A 22,161-nucleotide genomic window follows, 5' to 3' on the forward strand; every position below is an offset into this window, starting at 1 on the left:
CTGGGTGGATGGGATTTCTCCTTCCTCTATCTGGTCACCCGGCTTAGTCGGATTGGGGCCCTTTTGCTCGGTGTCCGGCATATCTGGAGCAGGAGGATCATTGGCTTGGAATGCCTCTATGTCGCTCTGGGAAGGCGGAGCAGGTATGCAATCCAAATCTATGGCGTCGTCGGATGAACTGGGGTCCTTTGAAGATGAAGTGGTCTCTGGCCTTCTTATGGGAATCTTCTCCCTTCTTGTTCTTTTGGATGTCCGAGTCCCTCTACAAGCCTTAGTTTTCTTCCTTTTCTCTGGTTTTTCAGCTGATGTCCTTTCATCTTCGGAAGACTGAGAGTCGAAATTGCCCATCAGATGGTAAGTAAACTGGACCCCTTCGTGGACTAGCCTCTCGATCTGGTGTTGTAACCATTGATCTGTGTATCTTGCCAGGGCTGCCATGACTGCTTCGAAATCCGTGATTGGGTCTTGAGACCAATCAACTCCTGGCAAGAGATGCCTTACTGCTTCGAATTCCCGGACTTGGAGATAGTTCCCCGAGTCTGTGAGCTGATCCGGGACTCGACGGTACTCAAAGAGTCGCATTTGCTGCACACTCAATCTAGAATATTCCCGTCGCCTGACTTCGTAGTCATCGGAGCAATTTTTCCAGTAATCTTCAATTGACTCCTTTGCTCTGTAGCGCCTACCGTAAGCTCTCTTCGCCAAATTGTCATGATCAAAACATTTTCTTGGGAAATGTTCCTGTAGGCCATAAGAGGCTAGCTCTACAAGGGACTCTTCTGCTAGGGTGGGAGTTCTCAATTGGACATCATGGTTGCCTATGATCATTGGAAATGCAAATCCAGCCTGCTTGCTTTCTCGTAATAATATGCCGGCAGGGCGTGATTGTCTTGCCACCTCCATGAGGACTACTTTATCGGTTGGGTACCGCGGAAGTCGAAGGGGGGCACCTTCAAAGCCAGCAATTCGGATGTAGGAGAATCTTGGGAACTGAATAAACCAGGCCCCATACCTCTGCACCAAAATGGTAGCTTGCTCCGAGAGCCTTATGTGTAACCCTCCCTGCATTAGCCTGACTAGGCGCATTGTGAAGGCGTCGTTGACACGTTCGTACTGTCCAACTGCGTAAGCCGGGCTGCTCTTTTCCCTTTGAGCTATATCCTGGTAGTGCAGCTGCGGGTAGCAATCATAAACTTTTACCTGACCAGGCCCATTCCCGATCTCACCTTTCATTATTAATCCTGGCAGTGGCTGGTTCTTTGCGAACATATAGACCAAATAGGAGGTCATGGTGAAATACTTCTTTGTCTCAAGCTCAATCAGCTGAGCGTGGATGTTATCACTTATGATCTGGGCCCAGTCAAACTTAGACTTTCCGGCAAAGACCTGTTCTGTAAAATAGAACATCCATTCTTCAAAGTAGTTGGACTTAGGAAGTCCCATGACTCGGCTAAGTAAGGTGACCATATCGCCATGTTCATTATGAAAGTCACTTCTGGGGGTCTTTTTCACAATCCTGGTGCTTGAGGGCCTTTTCTCTTTGAACCATTCTTCGTTAATCAATGCCCTGCATCGGGCTGGGTTCATATCATATGCCCCTTGTGCTTCATCCATTGTTGTAGCTATGGGATTATTTGGAAAGGGGATATCAAATGCATCACCGATAGCCTCCGGGGAGAAGTCGGCAATAGTGATATCTTCCAGAAGCACTAATCTGGACTTTGGCTCATAATGCCGAGCAGCTTCCACTACTAATTCATAGTTCTGGATTGCTGGAGGAAAACCTGCTGCTTGGGCGATGCCACTTTCTAGCATTTGCCTAGGCCTGCCATATGCATTGGGTGAGAAGACCCGATCCCTGAAATCCTGAATATCAATATGGCCAAGGTCGGTGTCACCAATGTTGTCCCAGATGCTCTGGACCTTTGACTCTCTTAACCCTCCTCTCTGATACTGATACTTCATTCTTTCAACTTTCCGTGGGACGTCTGATTTGGATGCTCGTGAGGTTTCTGCTGCAGCGGGTGTTCTTGATGATTCTGCCGCTAATTTAGGCATTTATTCTGCACAGCCAGACACGGATTACAAGGTGATACGAGAATGACGATGCGGGTTAGATAATAACAGAAGTGTTTCAACAGACCGAGATTAGTTTAAATATCATTCTGGGCTAACAATCTGATTAACTTCAACAGCATCATATTCCTGAAGATTTATGACTAAGCGTTCTCACTTTCGAATTTTTTGATTAATTTTAACAAAGACAAAACATGAGAATTTTGAAAAGAGATGCAGTTTTCGGCCAAACTCCGGGAATAAGTCCTAAATTTTGGATGCTCGAATGATGGAGATGCAGACTCTAAGCATTTCAAATTTTGCGTATTTGCATATTTGATCCGCACATTTTAAATGACCGTACGCGATAAGGCGTACTTACCTGATCGGAGCGAATGATGGGTGATTGCTCGACCTTGCGGTGGGGCGAGCGGATGACCCTGCAAAATTTGAATCCCAACGGTTATCCTTCCTGTTTAAATTTTCGCAGTTTGGAAGATGAAAGAGGATTTATCAATTTCACATGGTTCTGTGCCTAGCAACCTGAATTTTAAATGGTCGATGGGAGGATGATGGAATGTCTTACCTCCTTGCTTTCGGATTTAAGAGTTCCTTTCGAATTTTGAATTGGAGGTTTTCGAATCTAACCTTCGCGGGTGTGCTCGTCCTGACCTCCGCGTTACACACTGTGCCTTCTGCGTTTAATGTTTTGCTTGCTTTTTGGACTTCGTTTTTAAACTTTCACCTTGGAATTTCGGACGCTTAGGGTCCGAAACGTGGTTTGCCCGACCTTGTTGAAGCTCGAACGCAGGGGTCCGAAGTATGCGTGTTTGATATGGTTGCTTTTAAAGCCTTAACACTCCCTTTTCATTCGGACGCGGGGGTCCGAAGCATGCATTTCGATGTTTTTTTAAAAGCTTATACTGTCTTTGTCATTCGGACGCGGGGGTCCGAAGTATGCATTTCAATGTTGTTTTTGAAACCCAACACTTTGCCCTTGGTCATTCGGACGTGGGGGTCCGAAGTGCGTTTTTGATGTTGCTTTTGAAACACTACACTTTCTTTTTCGGAGCTTAGGGTCCGAAGTATGCATTTCGATATGTTTTAAAAACTTACACTTCGCCCTTTTCGGAGCTTAGGGTCCGAAGTATGCATTTCGATGTTGTTTGCTTTTAAAAACTTACACTTCGCCCTCTTCATTTGGACGCAGGGGTCCGAAGTAGGCATGCGCCATTTGATATGTTTTAAAAACTTTAACTTCGCCCTTTTCGGAGCTTAGGGTCCGAAGTATGCATTTCGATATGTTTTAAAAACTTTAACTTCGCCCTTTTCGGAGCTTAGGGTCCGAAGTATGCATTTCGATATGTTTTAAAAACTTTAACTTCGCCCTTTTCGGAGCTTAGGGTCCGAAGTACGTTTTTCGATGCTGTTTGCTTTTAAAAACTTACACTTCGCCCTCTTCATTCGAACGCGGGGGTCCGAAGTAGGCATGCGCCATTTGATATGTTTTAAAAACTTAACACTTTGTGTTATTCGGACGCGGGGGTCCGAAGTGCGTGTCTGATATGTGTTTTAAAACCTTACGCTTTGTGTTATTCGGACGCGGGGGTCCGAAAACGTTGTTTTGTTGTGTTTTTAAAACTTAACACTTTGTGTTATTCGGAGGCGGGGTCCGAAAACGTTGTTTTAACTTTATTTCGCCTTGGTTGAAATTCGGAGCTTGGGGTCCGAAATGGCTATTCGCCTATATGCTTTAAAACTTAACTTTCACTGAAGTTCGGACCTAAGGTCCGAAATGGCTGGGCAGTGTTATGTTTTGAAACTTTAACTTTTTGGAAATTTCGGACCTAGGGTCCGGAATGCGATTGCCACCTTATGCTTTCAAATTTTGAATTTTCACCTTCGGACGCTTACATCCAAAAGGGGGAGCGCATAACGTTTCCCTTTTACCTCAACTTGACTTTCGCCAAGTTCGGACCTGGAGTCCGAAAAATGTTTGCATCACGTTAAGCTTTGAAATTTTGGAACAAACTTTCGGTATTTACGCCCGAAAGCCAAATCAGTCAAGAGGACTCATTGGTTCATTACTCCAACGTCGATCAGCTTACGAACTCATCACGAACTCGCTCGAGGAGACACGAGAAACTCTGCTTCGATTCTCGGGATGACGATCAAAAAAACTCAAAACTGGAAAGGGGGACCCTGTCGGCGACAGGGGGCGTGTGCAACGCACAACAGCATCCCAGTCATCACTCCTCCAGTCGGGTTGGTTCACTTCAGCATGTCCAGATTCAATGTACCTGACTCATCAAAGATGGCACTAACTTCGATGTACCTACACCAGCTATCCATTGGTCGAATATTCCAAAGAAGACATGTGTCCAAATAATGCAATTATTTCATTGGTCAGAATTAAGTTTGTTGTAACAAACCCTAATTAGGGTTTCATTGTAAAATCTTGGCCATTGATCTCAAATTGATCTAAGCCATTGAATTGTATTGTGGGCACTATATAAGCCCTGGCTCCTCATTTGTAAAGGCTAATAATAGTTAGTCAGTAGTTAGAGGGTGAATTGTTAGAAATAGTGAATAGTCAGTTAATAGTATAGCAATTAGAGTAGAATAGAAAGAGAAGGCAAAGATTGTTGCCAAGATGTTGTTGTAAAAGGCTTGTAAAACTTCATTGAAGAAATGGTGAAATCTATGGGTCGATTCAACAATTTGCATGATCTCTATACTTCTCAGATTTGATTTCATGTTATTAGATGAGTGGAAGAAATGTGTTTGATTGATGGTGAAATTTGTATATCCATACTACTAGCAGTTTGTTGATTGCAGACTTGCCTTGTGTAGTCAACTGGAATCATTCAGCGTAAGCCTAACTTCAATTGTCGCTTCTTCACTGATATGCATCAATCGGATGGTGTCTATGCCTGTAGCGATGATCTAAACATCATAAAGCTTTCCTCCAAAGATCGCACTAACCTTGTGGAGATGGTCCTAGGATGTCAAAAAAAGACTTAGTTAGAATTTCATCAAAGATTATTCATTGCTCCTACATTCTTAGTGTCCGAATTAAATCCTTTCCTCGCCCTCATCCTTTTCCTTTTTTTTCAAAATCTAGATTAGTGAAATCCTGTGTTCCAGCAATATTCACAGCAAATCAAACGTTCAATCATCAAGTGTAAGTCCCCTTGTGATTCCAGCAAAATCACATCATACCACAGAGAGCTTATCCACACGTAGAGATCCTACATAACAGAACCTTGGAGTTACTCTGACTGATCCTTCGGCGAGATCTTCAGCAGTTGGGAACTTTACTCAAGAGAGGATAAGATACTTCTGGGTATTTTATTCTGTGTTTGGTCGTGTACAAAATACACATCAACAGGTTCCCATAGAAGTTAAACTCAGAAAAGAAGAAGTGAGTTGCCTAAAGAGAGAGGAAGCAAATATTTTCTTATACAACCAATCAACCAGGATTGAAGGGCAGTGGATCTTAAAAGATATTTTCTTGTATCTACCCCCAAATTTTTGCAAAGAACTTGAACCAAGAATAGCAACCTGATATTGAGGAGATTTCTTCCAATTGGAGGGCTTTGTTCTTTTTTCTGCTGGAAGTAAAATGTCGGTCATACAACCCAAGAAGAATTGAGAAGGAATCAGAGAAAGAGGAGGAACTGCCTAAAACTGAACACCCTAGAAAGGTCTTGCAACATTATCAACATTATTCAGAGGTACGGAGCTCTTTGTTGAGTCAACTACACTTGTTGTCCCACTTGGTGTAGAAGGATGAGATGGAGCAGACTGATAAAAGGAGCATTTATGGAAATCAGTCACAAAATCCTTGCAGACCCGAACAACATCAATACCTGATCCTTGACACTGCGAATTAAAATGACCCAATTTATCTACACGGTCATCAACATCTCTAGTACCCTGTATGCAAATGTCTTGATTCCATTTCCCTATGGAGGAAGTCATTATAATGGACTTGGGAAGTGGCTTTGTGAGGTTTAGCAATAAGCATACCCTGACGGTTAAATGGGCAAGTTCGTATGGGATAAGATCCTACTTGATAAAAATACCCATTTGATTAGCCAAAATTTCCACAATATCTGGATCACGATATTCAAGCGGGAGCCCCGGGAGAGTAATCCAAAAAGGCATGAAAAGAGGGGGAACTGAATCCAGACTAAAATTTGGAACCCACGCCAAAGTGATAATACCAACACCCTTACAGAACCATCCCTTATATCTATGAACACAATTTCTATGTTCTTTGGAATAAAAAATGGCAATAAAAAAGAGAGATTGCTTATCCATAAAAAAATATCCTTCAAGCCCAGCCAAATCTATTTAGCCCAAAATGAAAGTTGCATAAAGGAAATAGTAGAATGAAGTTTACCAATGAGGTCTGTGGCGCATAATAGATCTATTTGAGGTTGAATAATGTGGTCCGACAAAACGATCTTATACACACCTTCAAATTTGCCAGATTTCCAGTATTAGCAGCAATCGTGATCTTTGGCGAGACTGGAGCCCAGCTACCCTCTTTAGCTGTATCATTTAAACGTTGCCCATTACCTTCTGCATCTGAGTTTTGTGCTAGTGGATCGGGAAGAAATATGCAAGGGGTTTTCTTTCTCCAGTTCTGTGTAATCTGTTTTGGTTTGAAGGGTGCTCCTTGGCGCAAGTTGTTTATTGGAAGATTGTTTGGGGTTGAAAGAAATTTGGGGTTTATCAACTAGGTATTGTTTGGCCAGGTCACATATGATGGAAGATTAGCAGGATTAGCCTGCGATTCAAATAGAGAACGATGTGACAACGGTGGTATCCCCTCGCAAATGTCAAAGGGGGGCTGTGGTGTTCGATCTAGTCGGCATGCAAAACGATGTCGTGGGAATCTTCTTTCTCTCCCCTTATCCTGCAGCCTGCCTGGAAACCACTGGAATCCATCAAAAGAGTGCCTATTCTCTGATATATCATCGTGTAGTTGCCACGAAGCCTGCCTAACTCCCACGAGTCTAGGTCCCAGCAACCCTGGTTGCATGGTTCGCCGCATCACTCCGAATTACTCAATGCATGTTTTCACAATCAACGGGCGATCTTTGTTACTTGTTATCTCCACCGTTTGGCAGAGGTCGCAAGTCTCTCCACCACCACCCAGTATCACTGTTGCCCAACCTACAACTCTCGCTACCGCCCCTACAGGTCTCGCCACCTCTCTTTTTTTAATATTATAATTATAGTATTATTGAGTTTTTATTTATTATTAAATCCTATTTCAAAGCAGAGACATTACAATCTGCCATTCCCAAAATTGATTCTCCCCAAGCAATGTCATATCTTTTTTTGGTTCACTCTAGTTATTCTCATATTAGATCAGCCAAAATTAGAAATCTCATCATGATAGGAATATGTTTATAGTAATCATAGATATTCATGGAGTAGACATCCTAGAAACACATCAGATATGAACCAAACACCAAGCATACACATAAAAACACAAAGCATACACATGGATATATGCAAACATGGAGTATACATGGAAATACACATATTGTTAGATTCCTTCTCAATGACAAAAACATCCATTGATTTATCTTACCCTGCAGGCTGGTAGGATCATGCTCTGATACCACTTGTACTGTCCTCAAATTAGAGATACCCAATTTCTCCCCTAATTGAGGTGAGATAGGGGTTAGAGATACCTATTACTTTGACTGAAACCTTGCAAGTAAGTTAAAAAACATATAATAATCATATTTCATTTAAATAGATCTATTAATTAGTAAACACCAATCATACATATGCAAGACATGGTCCTAATTACAAGATTAAATTATGCTTGAGAGTTCAACCATAAAGGGCATAGAAGAAGGTGATTAGATAGGGTGCCCTAGACACCCTCTAACCTAGGCCCAAGGGCGGATCTCATTCTCCCTTGGCCTCATGTGGCCCATACCATATGAGGTGGAATACCTAGTGAGATATCCTATCACCATTTTCCTTAATCTTGTCACCCCTATCATGTGTCTCATGATTAACACATTCATTCACCATGATAGAGAGCATGAGGACCATAAGAATAGGGTGCCCAGGAAGTCCATCCTTCATAGGCCCAAAGGCAACACCCTTTGTACCCCTTTGGCCTCATGGGACCCCCCGGTCTTATACAATGAGGTGGCTACCTAGAAGGTAACCCCAACACTGTTCCCCTACTTGTAAACCTCTCTCTCTCTCTCTCTCTCTCTCTCTCTCTCTCTCTCTCTCTCACACACACACACACACACACGTGGCTGGAGATACTCAGAATGTATGCAGATATACTATTAGACATTGAGAACATACGGAAAAATATATCTGACATTCAGTAAGTCAATTACAAAATATAAGTCACCAGATTTACTGATTTATATATAATTCATAATGCATTGCATCATAAATTATAAGTACGCAGTAATAACATATGCAGTTACAGCACTTTATATTATGCACAGAAATTCATACCAACTGGAGTGTTAAGTCGAACTGCTGAGAGAAATGTCTAATATCTATATAAAATCAGAATCCTTCGATAGTTGAATGATTCATGAATAATTGATCGATTGAATGAATTCCTTTGATTGTATGATCTGAGATATTGGTGAGTGATAATGCAATGAAGGCTGGTTTGATATATTGGTGGATGATGATTGAATTTATGCTGATTTGATAGAATAATTTGCTGATTGATTGTTTCTTGATTTGAATGATTGGAGTGATGATTGATAAGTGATCATTAAATAATTGGAATGATCTCTTTTACACTTCATTGGTAAAAGGGTCACCACCTTTCATAAGACTTGGGTCACCACCCTTCATCGCTACCTTTTAAAATAATATATTCTTTCCCAATTGTTCTCTCTTCCTCCCCTCTCAATCAATTTCTCTTCCTCCCTTCCTCAAATGAGACCACCTTCCCTTTATATCTTCCATTGTGAGGGAGAAGTCACAACCCTTCAACATGTCTGCCCTTCAAAAGAGTCATAACCTTTCATAATTTCTGCCCTCCTTTGGAAGAGTCACTTCCTTATTTACTTCCCATTCTTTCCTTCTTCCATTGTCTCTTTCTTGATTCACATGCTCCTTTCTTTTTTCCTCCATCTCCCCCCTCAAATGAGGTCCTCTTCTCCCTTTTATGTCTCATGTTCAAGGGAGTCACAATTTTTCATTTCATGCCTTTTGACCATTCATTAACTTAGTTAAATTTTAATTATATTTAATTTTATATTTTAATTTAAATGTTATTTTATTCTTTTGTATTTTAATTTTATTATTATTTATTATTAAATCCTATTTCAACGTGGGGACATTACATCTTCTTTTGGTGAGAGTCCTCAGGATTCTTTTTCTACTGCTAGTGCTAGCCAAATTCCTCCATCAGGGCCAAATTACTTTATTCCATGCAATCTTGCAAGAGCACAACCTTCACTTTAAGGTACAGGATGAAATAAAGAAAAACATCATGAAGCAAGGATGGCAACAACAAAATTTTGGTACTATAATAATTTACCTTTTAATGTGGTGAACAACCCATATTGGGAAGGTTTGGTGAATGCATTGACAGTTGCAGGTAACAAGAGATTTGAGTGGGCCATTGCTAAAGGAAACCATACAAAATACACGGCTTACGGTTGATGAACAAAAAAAAAATTTGGCAGAGAAAAGGTTGCAGCATCTTATCAAGTGGATGGACAAATGGACGGAATAGGACTCTCCTAAAGTTTTTAGTGGCTTCAAATAGTGGATTGGTGTTCCTCAAGTCCATAGATGCCTCGCACGAAGTCAAAAATGTTGAGACTTTGTGCAACTTATTAGATGGGGTGATCCAGGAGGTTGGTGTTGAGAATGTTGTCCAAGTTATCACAAATAATGTATCTGCCTATGTAGCTACAAGTGGACTCTTTATGGAGAGGCATCCTACAATTTCATGGACTCCTTGTGCTGCACATTGCTTGGACTTGTTGTTAGAGGACATTGCAAGATTGGATGGGTGAAAAGTGTGGTTGAAGATGCTAAAAATGTTACCACATTTATCTACAACCATACTTGGGTGCTTTCTTTGATGAGGAAACACACAAATGGCAAGGATCTTGTGAGATCAAGAGTAACACGATTTGCTAACCATTTCCTTACATTGCAATGCATTCTTGGTGCCATTCCGCATCTCAAGCAAATGTTTGTGTCTGATACTTGGTTACAATCTCCTTTGTCCAAGAAAACTGAAGGGAGAAGATTGTAAGTATAGTTTTTGATGACGCATTCAACAAAAATGGAGAGGAGTTAATTAGAGTAATTAACAAACACGAACATAAAATTTATATAAGACAATCTATTTGCTGTTTTTTTAAAATGAGAGGTTAGTTTGTGAGATTTTGCCAAGATCAAGAGCTCAATGAAATGTACAAAATAGAGACACAATATAGGACAAGAATAAACTGTATTCTCATCAATAGAAAATGATCAATAATAATGATTACATACAATGTAGATGAGCTTGCTTATATAGGCAAGGCTAGGGATATGTGAGCACACAAACATGACATGTGGCTCAATAAGAAACAAGGGTAGGTAGGAAATAGGTGTGGGTAGGTAGGAAAAATAATATAATAGTCCACATGAGGTGGATCACCCACTGAATGTGGAGTGTAACAACAAGATCAACACCATAAAAGGTGGAATTTCTCCTACACACACTTTCCCAATGTGGCACAAACACCCAAGTGTCTCATACCCAAACTACTATGAAATGCATTTCCTAAGTAAACTTAAGTAAAGTGTAATAATATCCAAAATGAATAATTATTTACACCAACACCCCCCCTTAAGTGCAACTTAGGGGAATGCACTTAAGTCTACAATGCAACTAAGCAATGCAAGATGGGTCCCGGCTACGAGGCCATGTTAGGTACCCATGTACAAATGCAAATGCATGCAAACCAATGCAATGAAAACTCTCACAAAGTGGGGAAAGAGAGAAAAACCCAATGGGAAAAAACCCTCCCCCAAAAGAGAGATGAAAAACATACAAGAGAACTCTCATAGAAGAATGTGAAGGACAAAACCCCATGTGAGGAAAAAGTCCCCAACATTTGAGAGAAGAAGGGAAGCTAGGAAGCCCCCCCTAAATGTGGAATCTGCACCAATGATAGAAGCTCGATGTATGAAGAAACTGCTCCATGAACGTCGAACAACATTCCTCCCCTTAGGAAGAAACAAAACCAAAGGTGTATCCATGAAGTCTCCCCAATCATGAAGGGAAGATGTATGAAGAAAACTCATGATGAATGGAATCTCTAAAAACTGCTCAAGTGTCCCCATGTCGATGTTGAAAGATACCCCCTCCAAAGGTGGTAAACTGTGCCACACTGCTGAAAAAGGCACTCCAAGATCTAGTGGAGATGGATGTAGAACATGTCCCAAAGACTCACATGTCTCCTCAAAACATAAAGAGACCTCCTCCAACTACTGTACATAAGTATCCACAATCATGTCAACCTCGAAAGAATGATCATGTAGAGAATGAACAAGAGGGTCAGAGTGTGCCCTCGCAACAATCGAAGAAGGATCACCTTCATCAAAGAGACGATGAATGTCATCAATGATGTCTCCCAAATCTGCAATGTAGGATTCCATAAATAAACCTACAATGTCTGTCAAGTAATCATCCCTTGAATCTGAAGCTGGAAGATAATGAATATCCTGTTGCACTGAATCACATGAAGGCAAAACTGTCGCACTATCCGTATCATCAGGTGCAATAGGTGATGTGATATCAATATGAGGAGATGAAATACAAGGCTCAAGAATGGGGTCACATGTGAGAATCCCCATGTTCAAGTGCCCAAAGTTCTCCTCAAAAACTGAACCATCACAATAAGTGTGATCATCATGTGTAGAATCATCAAATGTGAAATCATCATCATCAACAAAATCTGAAAAGGAGTATAACCGAGATGCATGATCAACCACCCCAGTCGCAATGATAGCTCTAGTCTCCAAGTCTCTAATGAAAACTGAGTCAGGTGTGAACTCCACAACTCTCTTAGTTGCGCCATGTGTGATTTGATAGATAGAAAGGAGATTGTTTGTCAAGTGGGGTACACACAACACATCATTGAAGGAGTTATCCTCAATGTCAATAGATCCTTTCCCAATCACATCCATGTATGTATGATTGCCCATCAAAATTTGTGGCATGGTGCAAGGCTCAAATGTAGAGAACATAGACTGCGAAGATGCCATATGATGAGAAGCCCCTGAATCTAGAAGCCATCTCTCTGAATTATGACTAATAGTAGCACATAGAGCTTTTCCTTTTCTTGTTCCAAAAGAGTGAGTCTTCCCACTTGTAGAAGCCATGAATGCTTGCCCTTTTCCTTTTGAATGTGAGGAAGTGGAAGTTGATGAATCATCCTTCTTGTAGACTTTAGGTAAATCAATGTTATGCTTTTTGATGATATGTGTGAGCTCATCAATTTTCTTAGAATGGCAACGATGCTCCTCATGACCAATCTTTTTACAATAAGCACAAGTAGGTCTCTCCCTCTTTGGTGAATTATCTCTCTTGGAAGAGGATGAATCTCCTTGTTTTGGAGAAGATGGTGCTTTTTCCTTAGGCTTTGATTGCCATTTCTTCTTGTTTGAGTTGTCCTTTCCTTGATTTCCTTTGTTCCCTTGATTTGCCACTAATGCTTGAGACTTAGAAGCCTTAAGAATGCCCATGCTTATCAACTTAGTTTGTTCCATCATCAACATTTCATTGAAAGCATCAAATGTAGGCATTTTGTAGCTTGAACCCATTGTCATCCTATGGGTTTGGAAACTAGAAACAAATGCTGCATATTCTTGTGGAAGCTTGCCTATCAAGTTGAATATCAATTGAATATCCTTCTTATCAATGCCACAATCTTTGAGTTGTGCCCTCAACTCATTTGCCTTAGTGACATAATCTTGTATAGTATCAAAGTTCTTGGGATCTAGCATGGTGAGATCACTATCAATTTGATATCCCCTAATCTCATCAACTTGACCATACAAGTCTTGAAACTTTTGCCAAGCATCCTTGATTAGAGTACACTTCTCAATATGAAAAATGAGATCCTTTGATACATACTTTCTTAAGGTACCAATTGCCATGATATTTTTAGTGAGCCAATCCAAGTGACCAACTGGATCAACCTTAGGATCAGCGGGAGCAACAATAGTTCCATCAATGTAATGAGTGAGTCCTTTTTCCATAAGTTTACTCCATGCATCAATTTTCCAAGTAGCATAATTATGAGGAGTTAAGAGAGGAAACTTAGAAGAACCCATAGCAGCAAAAAGGAAGGAACACAATAGCACAAAAGCACAAGAGACACCCCCCCAAATTCAATCAATCAAAGTACCCCCCCCCCAAAGTGATGATTTTGGCACTTTATACTTAGTGCAATTACAATGAGCCACTTGCAAAACAAGGCAAAGTGGACTTATGATGCAAATTTTACAACTTCTCAAATGAGATACAAGAGACTTCAATCAATAGTGCAATGAATCTAACTGAGATTCAAGCAAATATACAAGTACCAAGAGAGCCAAAAATGGCCAAAATCTGAAAGTACAATTTCTACTTACAATGGCATCAATCTGATAGCATCATGTGAAAGTAGACGAAAAAATACGCACTTTCAAAAAAAACGGCACCTGAAAAGGAGGTCGTATGACCCTAAACGAAGCCTCTAAAGTTGCAAAAACTGGGATTACTCAGGTACAGTCACCAAAAACTGCATTTTCTGAAAAAACAGTGCATCAAAATCAAAAAATTTCTTCACCACTGCGGAGAGCACGAAATTCTAGCCCATTTCAAAAAAAATTGCTCAAAAAAAGGAGCAAAAATGAGCAAGATATGGCCATTTGAAGTTGAACTGCAAAATCAAAAAGCTCAATGAGAGGGGCCTGCAAAAATTTTGAAAAATGCTGATGTGGTGCTGACGTCAACAAGTCACTGTGTTAAATTTGACGGCCGTATGACCGTCGCAAAAACTTTGCCTCCTTGATGACTTGGCGTCCGTACTGTACGGACTGCTGACTGGCAGGTGACTGTGCAGGTCGTACCGTACGGATTTGCTGACTAGGCGGTCTGCGTCAGCTCTGCGTGGCAGATGACGTGGCGGATGACTCTGTGTACGGGTTGTACCCGCGAGCCAGTGGCGCCTGCCACGTGGCGGACGCGGGTCCTCCTGTCTGGGTGGTCGCCGGCGAAAGGAAGTGCTGGCGGTGGAGGGTCCGGCGCTGGCAAGCAGAGGTGCCGGCGGAGAACACTGCCGTCAGCGGGAGGCTCCGGCAATAGGTAAGGACGCCGCCGGGAAGAGAGCTGCTGGGTGCATTGTCGGAAGGACCATGGGCCCGGGTCGGAAGTCTGGGTCGCAGGGAACTGCTCGGACGCCGGCGGATGGAGACCTGCGATGGCGGCACGGCAGTGGCAACAGGTACCGGAAGATGTGGCCGGGAGCGGGGGATTCGTCGCCGGCTGGAGGTGAACCTGCAGGGTACAGGCGTGGGCGCGGGCTGGTATAGGCGCGAGCGACGGCGGCAGGTCCAGACCTGCAGAGTCCGGCAGGTAGTACGCTTGCAACCTACGACATGCAGGTACGAGGGGGTCTGCGGACCCCCCAAAAAATGCAGAAAAAAACTTTCTTTTTTTTTTTTTGATTTTTCGAAAAGTTTTTTTTAATTATTTTTTTTATTTTTCGAAAAGTTTTTTTGCAGAAAATTAAAAAAAAAAAATTTCGAAAAATTAATAAAAAATTTGGAAATCCGTACAATAATAGCAAAATTGGCGAAAAAAATTTTCTCACCAAAATAGGCTGACTTTAAAACCAAAATTCATGGAAACGGCCTTCTGGACGCAATAGCAGGGTTGGATCTGGTTTAGGACGCCTCCAAAAGATGCTGCTCCTCAGATCTGCCTCTTGACGTCACAATAATGCCTCTTCAAGACGAATCAATGAAGCCCCAATGGCTCTGATACCATGTGAGATTTTGCCAAGATCAAGAGCTCAATGAAATGTACAAAATAGAGACACAATATAGGACAAGAATAAACTGTATTCTCATCAATAGAAAATGATCAATAATAATGATTACATACAATGTAGATGAGCTTGCTTATATAGGCAAGGCTAGGGATATGTGAGCACACAAACATGACATGTGGCTCAATAAGAAACAAGGGTAGGTAGGAAATAGGTGTGGGTAGGTAGGAGAAATAATATAATAGTCCACATGAGGTGGATCACCCACTGAATGTGGAGTGTAACAACAAGATCAACACCATAAAAGGTGGAATTTCTCCTACACACACTTTCCCAATGTGGCACAAACACCCGAGTGTCTCATACCCAAACTACTATGAAATGCATTTCCTGAGTAAACTTAAGTAAAGTGTAATAATATCCAAAATGAATAATTATTTACACCAACATAGTTTTCTAATAATTTAAAACTTGTTTTCATTTTTTTAGGTGATAGAACCTTTGGTTAGGTAGACATGCCAATGGGTTTCATTTATGAGGCCATGAATAGGGCCAAAGAGGCTATTTCACATTACCATGGTGGAAACAAAAAAAAATATGAAATCATTTGGCGCATTATTGATTGTAGATGCACAAACCAACTCCACCAGCCAATATATGCCTTGACCTACTTCTTGAACCCAAAATCCTACTTCTTTGATACATTTAAGGTTGATGAGGAGGTCATGCCAGGTGTTATTACATGCATTGATAAGATGGCGCCTCGTCGTGAGTTGAGAGATAAGGTTCTTGATGAGTTGGAGGTGAGATTTGCTATACCTTATTTATGGCAGTGTTGACTATCTAGAAACATCCATTTTACATACATAGTAACTAATTTTCTATATTTGATTTAATTTTAATTTCAATCTATTCAAGGTCTACAAGGGTACAACGGGGAGAATTTTTTCTTCATCTCAAGCAATTGATAGGAGAGATAAGCAACAACCAAGTAAAAAATTTAGTTTAACACTTCAAGAAAAAACTAGAAACTTGATTCTCATATTTTTTTACTTAATTCTTCTATTTCTAAATGATTTTTTGTAGATTTATGGAGGGAGAATTATGGTGCTGGCACACCTAATCTTCAAAAAATAGCCATTCGTATTTTATCCCATTCATCTAGTGCTTTTGGGTGTGAATGCAATTGGAATTTATTTGAGAACATTCACACAAAGAAGAGAAACAGGTTGACCGAGCAATGCCTCAATGATCTTGTCTTTGTTTGGTACAACCTTCGCCTTCAAACTAGAAAGGTGGAGGGAGTTTCACAAGAGTCCATAGACTTGGATGATATCAATCCATATGGTGAATGGACTGTCAGTGAATAAAATGATGATGATGTCCTCCTTATTGAAGAAGAACTTGCAGAATTGGAGAGAGGAGCAGCAGAAGAAGCAGATTTGAAAGCAATGGAGGAGGACGAAGACAGTTTTGATTTTGAAGAACAAACTCCTCCCGTAGCACCTTCTAGTTTGAGGCCTAAAAAATTGGGTTACATTAGGAGAGGAAAGAGGAAGATGTAGATTTTATTTGGTTGTTTTTCTCATTTTGACATATAATTATATGTAAACATTTATAAACTTATGATGCTGTTATACATTTGAAAGTTTGACACTATGAGTATTATTATGAATTTATGATTCTTGAATGATGAAATTTCAATTATTGAGTGTTTGAAGATTGTATGACATGTGTAATGTTTGAATTATGGCTCTTATGTTCTCTAAATGCATTAATTTCTTTTGTTTTTTTGTACAACTATGGTTTTCTTCTTTGCCGAGTTTTTTTTGCCGATTCCTGAGTCCAAATCCTATTTTGGGCTGCCGAGTCTGCTCCGAATCCGAGTCCTCAAACTATTAATCCATCTTCACCTCCAATGAGTCGTTCAAACAAAAAACAAATGCATGCTTTCACAACGCTCAAAGCCTGCTGCATTTCACCTTGCCATTTTTACCTTAACAGTACCTTTATTTCCACCTCTCAAGCACCGTCCATAAATAGACTGCCTCCACACACTTGGCCATCAAGAGTGGAAGGAATTTGTTAACAAAAAGGAAATAACAGCCTAAGCTAGGGTAACTGCTGGCATAAGCGGTGGGGCAGCTGTCACCAAATGACAAAGGTTTTATAAGTGAAGGATATAATCCACAAACATGCAGCCGGTTTGGCTGTGTTACAAACTGATGCAGTGTCAAACTCAACATAGAAACATTCAAAATCCTTCTTAAAACACAGCAGAAAGTTAGGGAAGAAACATCCCCTGCATGACAGTATGTATGTTTCAGCAATATTATATTTACAGATCGAAAAGAACCATATATGAGTCACAATTTCCATCTCAAAAAAAATGACTCACAGCAAATTCGTTCTCCTAGCCCTGAATTCTAAATCGTTATATATCTTCCACTTTTTGTTTTTACCTTCATTCGGCTTATCCCCATCTCCTAGTTTATTACTAACAATCTAAAAATAGAATCCACATGACCACTCTACCCCAAAAGCCTGAATGGTTAAAAACCACTTCTAAATTTAGCATATACAATTCAACATACCTCCTGATTCTGAGGAATCAGTTTGTCCTGCCTCCTAATCCTGAGGAGTTGGTTTGCATCAAGGAATGTGTGGGTGCCTGAAATTCCTGTAGTATGAATGAATGATGAATTGAAGAAAATAAAGTCACTTTTGTTATCAGATGAAGCAAATTAGTATTGCACTTTATCCCTGACTGCATCAAATAGTGAGAATCCTTTGTTGCCCTATAAGCATAATGTTAACCCAAAGTCTAAGCACGGTTGAATTTGCTGGAATCATAGGGCAAAGTGCATCAAGGTTTTTAAAAAGGACATTTCCTTCCTTTCTTTTTTAGATGAAAAACCTTTATTTCCCCTTGCTTTTGGTGACTTGACAGCTGTTTCTCTTGTAGGGCCATGAACTTGCTGGGTTGTGGCTGTTTCCTTTTCTGAGGCCACTGGGTTGTTTTGCTCCCGGCTCTGCTGGCTGACTTTGGGGTATGTTCCCATGCTGTCCTTCCTTTCTTTTCCCTTCCCCAATACACAAGAAGGCAAATTCCTAAATATGCAAATAAGATAAGAACATGTTCAAATCTTGATCAATCACTGGACCACACAACTTGATAGACAATGAGAGACATAGTATTTCCACAGTCCATGATAATGAGATAATAGTGCTTTTGGGTTTTCCTGTACAGTAGTTTTTGCTTCTTCACCTAATAGCGCTTCTGGATTTACTCATGTAGTAGTTGACATACAATGCTATCTTCCAATCGAATTCTCACTGTTTGAATCTACACATAGTTATCATAAGCACTTCATATTTGAAATTGCTATTTCTGGAATGTGGATGCATCATGACTTGCAGATAATGAAAATGCATCTTTTCTTTTATTTGATAAATTCCCTTTGCAAGCTAACATTGTGCTTAAATGCTATGGCTGAAGACTTAGGATTATCTATTTGGAGACTGGCCTTGTCTGTCAGATTATGCCACACCTAACAAGCTGGAAGCAGTATTTTAACAAATTTCAACACTTAAGCATAATTCCTGGGAATATGAAACAGAGTTCCATTATACAAGCCTGTATTACCATTTGAGCTCAGCTATTTTGTGAATGATGTCATATCTTTGACCACAAGAAGCAAAATGGTATTTCTCTCCATCCCCGACACCCCAAAAGATGAAACTCTTGAAGAGCCAAATAATGACCCAAAAAAAATCTTTTTGCATCTTACCTGATAAAAATAACGCTTTCCAGGCTTCAATCTCTGCATAACAGCATCATGAATGTATCCCGGATCTCTCCATCCCAGATTAGTATTAGCAGGCGCATCACACATGTCCGACTGCTTGTAAGTGATGGACACAGCCTCTGCAACCTCATCCAGCCCCTCCTCTCCAAGCCCATATTGCACATAGCTTTTGAGATCATCTTTTGTCACAAACATGACACGCATCTCGTCTTGATTGGACGTGAATGCCAGATGGAGCTGAGCTGGATCATTCAGATTCCTAAATGTGACAGACTGGCTTTTGGCCAGGAAATGAGCAGTGGAGGGCAGGGGATTGCGATCGCCGTGCACAGGTCTTGCATTGATAGAATTGTCCCAATGAAATATTCTGAATTCATAAGGAGATCTAAGATTGATAAGGGGAAGATTTATGGAACAGGAACCCTTTTTCCAATTTGGGCATGAGGATAGATAAATGAAGCCTATGAAGCGGTCATCTGCCGAGTCGGGAGGGGAATAAATGCCCACCCAGTCCTTGCCTGAAGGAGAGGATATGTCTTCCCATCGCAAGGTGATGTTATCTCCTGAACTGTTCAATATCTTTGGAAATGCTTCCAGTTTTACACCATTGGCAAAACCAATTATGAGGACTGAAACCACCAACACGAAAAATGCACGCTTTTGTTCAATGCCGAAACTCATTTTTACGAATCTTGGCTTGGGAGGACTGATACGAATATATTTCAGCAATAAACACCTTGGCTATAATGCAATTAGCTTTTGATTTTTGCAGGCAATGAAACATTGACTGAGAAAGCGAGCAAGAAAGGATGTTTGGTTTTGCAGCAGTTGGTTCGAATGTCAACTTCGACTGCCTGTGTTTATGTGGGCCGAAGCTATTCTGGCTTCAAAATAGACAACCATTGCAAAATCCACGGTGTAAAATTTGTAACTAACATGCGTGTTAGTCAATCCCTATTATTGTTAGAATAGATGTGTATTAAGTGGTATTTAATTGACGGTTGGTTTATTCGTTAAATGTATGAAGGTCTTATAATATTCTAAATATATTTATTAAATATATTTATTTTATAGCATATTTATTTTTTGAAAAATATATATCAAGTAGTTGAGAGATATTTTAGATTTGAATTGAACTTTTAATCAAATTTAACTAATGATTAATTTTTAAAATTTTATTTTTTATGTAAATAAGCGTATTGTATTCATATATTTTGAAATTAATATGTGAATAAATTATAATTGAATCAATGAGATTAAGTCCTATATTAGTCATAGAAACATGGAAACTTATATGTAATCCTAATCACATTTAAAAGCAAACTTGATGTGAATACTTTGTAAAGAAAAAGATTGGTATTATATTAATAAATAAAATAAAATTACATCAGATTTTGCAGTCATCAAGCATCGATGCTCTAGGGTGACCTTACAATAGTTCATCCATGTTCAAAACCCAAGAAACCTACCGCTCGACGAAGGTATGCTCTTCCCACCGTAGTCGAGCACATTGTTGCTCTAGCCCCCAATGGTTGCCTAGCGACCTCGACTCCAGGCTTAAACATCTTAAGAATATCGTCAGGCTAGGGAATTCCCACTCTTGGTTTCGTCGACACAACTGTCTATATCCTCTAGCAAAAATTATTGCTTAAAGACAAGACAAAGTAGGTGAAGCCACTCCACCTTCAACTCACCAGGGTCTAGTAGGAAGGCTAGAAATTGCGAAGAAATGTATGTGTTCACCTAGTCTTTATTTGACGAGGTCAAAAACTCTCAACCCAACACCATTCTAATGGCTTCCATCATCAATATGGTCAATCTACAAACTGCATGAAGCCTCGAGAAATGTAACCCACATAAGTATGTTTCTAATATTTTTCTTAAAAAGGTTTAAATGAATCTTACTCTTAAAAAAATTTATAATTATAAAAATTAAAAATCATTTACATTTTATCATGTTAAAAATAGTTTAAATTAATATTAAATTAAAAATATGTTTGTAAATTGATATTTATTAAAGTTTAAAGTATTTTAAAAATTAAAATCATTTATATTAGAGATTTTAAAATCATTTTAAATTAAATATTAAATTTATATCCTAATAGAAACATTTCTTTGAATATGCCTTTATGCTTGTAGATAAAACATTGTGTATGCAAGGTTTTTAGTATAATCAGTCAATCAATTTGAAACTAGAAACTAACATACCAATGATTTTTTTGAATATAAAGACTATTGGCATTTGCATGAAGATTGTATTAATGATATGTTATGTTGTCATTGATGTCAATTGAACCGGTAATGATATTGTCGATATTGTTGTTATTGTTGATATTGTCGTGTAACCGATAGGAAGAGCTTTGTGAAGGATATTGTAAATCGGTATGTAAGTTTGTGAGTTGAACCGGTAATCGAAGTAAAAGGTTAAACCCTTTCTATGTTATGTAACTGGTAAACCCTACCAGTTGTTTTTTGTTGAACCCTAACCGATTAAGGTTGTTGAATTGGTTATGTTGGTTTATGATTTGATGTTGAGCGGTAATGATGGTGACACGTAAAGTCATTATATGCGTGTTTGTTTGTTTGTTTGTCTAGGAAATGAGCAAAGTGTATTGCATCTAATGCAAAGCGCGTGATGAGTTACTGAGCTTGATGAAGCGGTAATCAAGGAGCGGTTGAGGTTTTCTTGATTGATATGTAGAGATTGCTATGAAATCCAATGGTCATGCTTGTACCGACTTGTTTGTAATTTCAATAAGAGGATTAGATATTTGTTGTGTTACCGACCTAATTGATTTGTATTTAAGGTCGATGAAGTTGTTTTGTTTAGTGTTGGCAAGAGTTGGCGGAAATTAGTTGAGTGTGTGGTTGCCGAACTGGAGAATGAGTCTGCAGTTTGAGTAAAGGCAGATAGAATCTTAAATGGATTTGATCAAGCAAGTGTAGTGTTATTCAGACAGATCAAGAAACTCCTATTGTTTTCTAACAATTACAGCAGAATTGAAATCCCTTAACTAGGTAAGCTCTAACAAGCTTGGTTACTTATTAAATCCTCTAACAAGGTGGTCCATTAGATTGGATTTTCAAATCCTCTACTGAGGTTACTCCTTACAAGGTATTTGCTTCTAACAAGGCATTTGTAGTCAATCCCTTAACCGGGTGATTCCTAACAGGATCGTTTCTTAACAGGACTTTTGTAAAAGCTTTAACAGGCTTGGCTCCTAACAGGGCGAACT

The 22,161-nt window shown here is 39.7% G+C and overlaps 1 protein-coding gene across 3 annotated transcripts in view; it reads right to left on the minus strand.

Moving 5' to 3' along the window:
* Positions 1-19,858, minus strand: part of LOC131873919 (probable inactive purple acid phosphatase 2) — a 68,480-nt gene extending 48,622 nt beyond the window's left edge. For all 3 annotated transcript variants that reach the window (XM_059217091.1, XM_059217090.1, XM_059217089.1), the window contains exon 1: positions 18,908-19,858. In XM_059217091.1, the coding sequence (XP_059073074.1) occupies positions 18,908-19,606 (699 nt within the window). In that variant the 5' untranslated portion in view covers positions 19,607-19,858. The remainder of the gene's footprint in view (positions 1-18,907) is intronic.
* Between the last annotated feature and the right edge of the window lie 2,303 nt (positions 19,859-22,161).

The sequence above is a fragment of the Cryptomeria japonica genome, chromosome 3 (assembly GCF_030272615.1).
Source record: "Cryptomeria japonica chromosome 3, Sugi_1.0, whole genome shotgun sequence".
NCBI classification, from domain to species: Eukaryota; Viridiplantae; Streptophyta; class Pinopsida; order Cupressales; family Cupressaceae; genus Cryptomeria; species Cryptomeria japonica.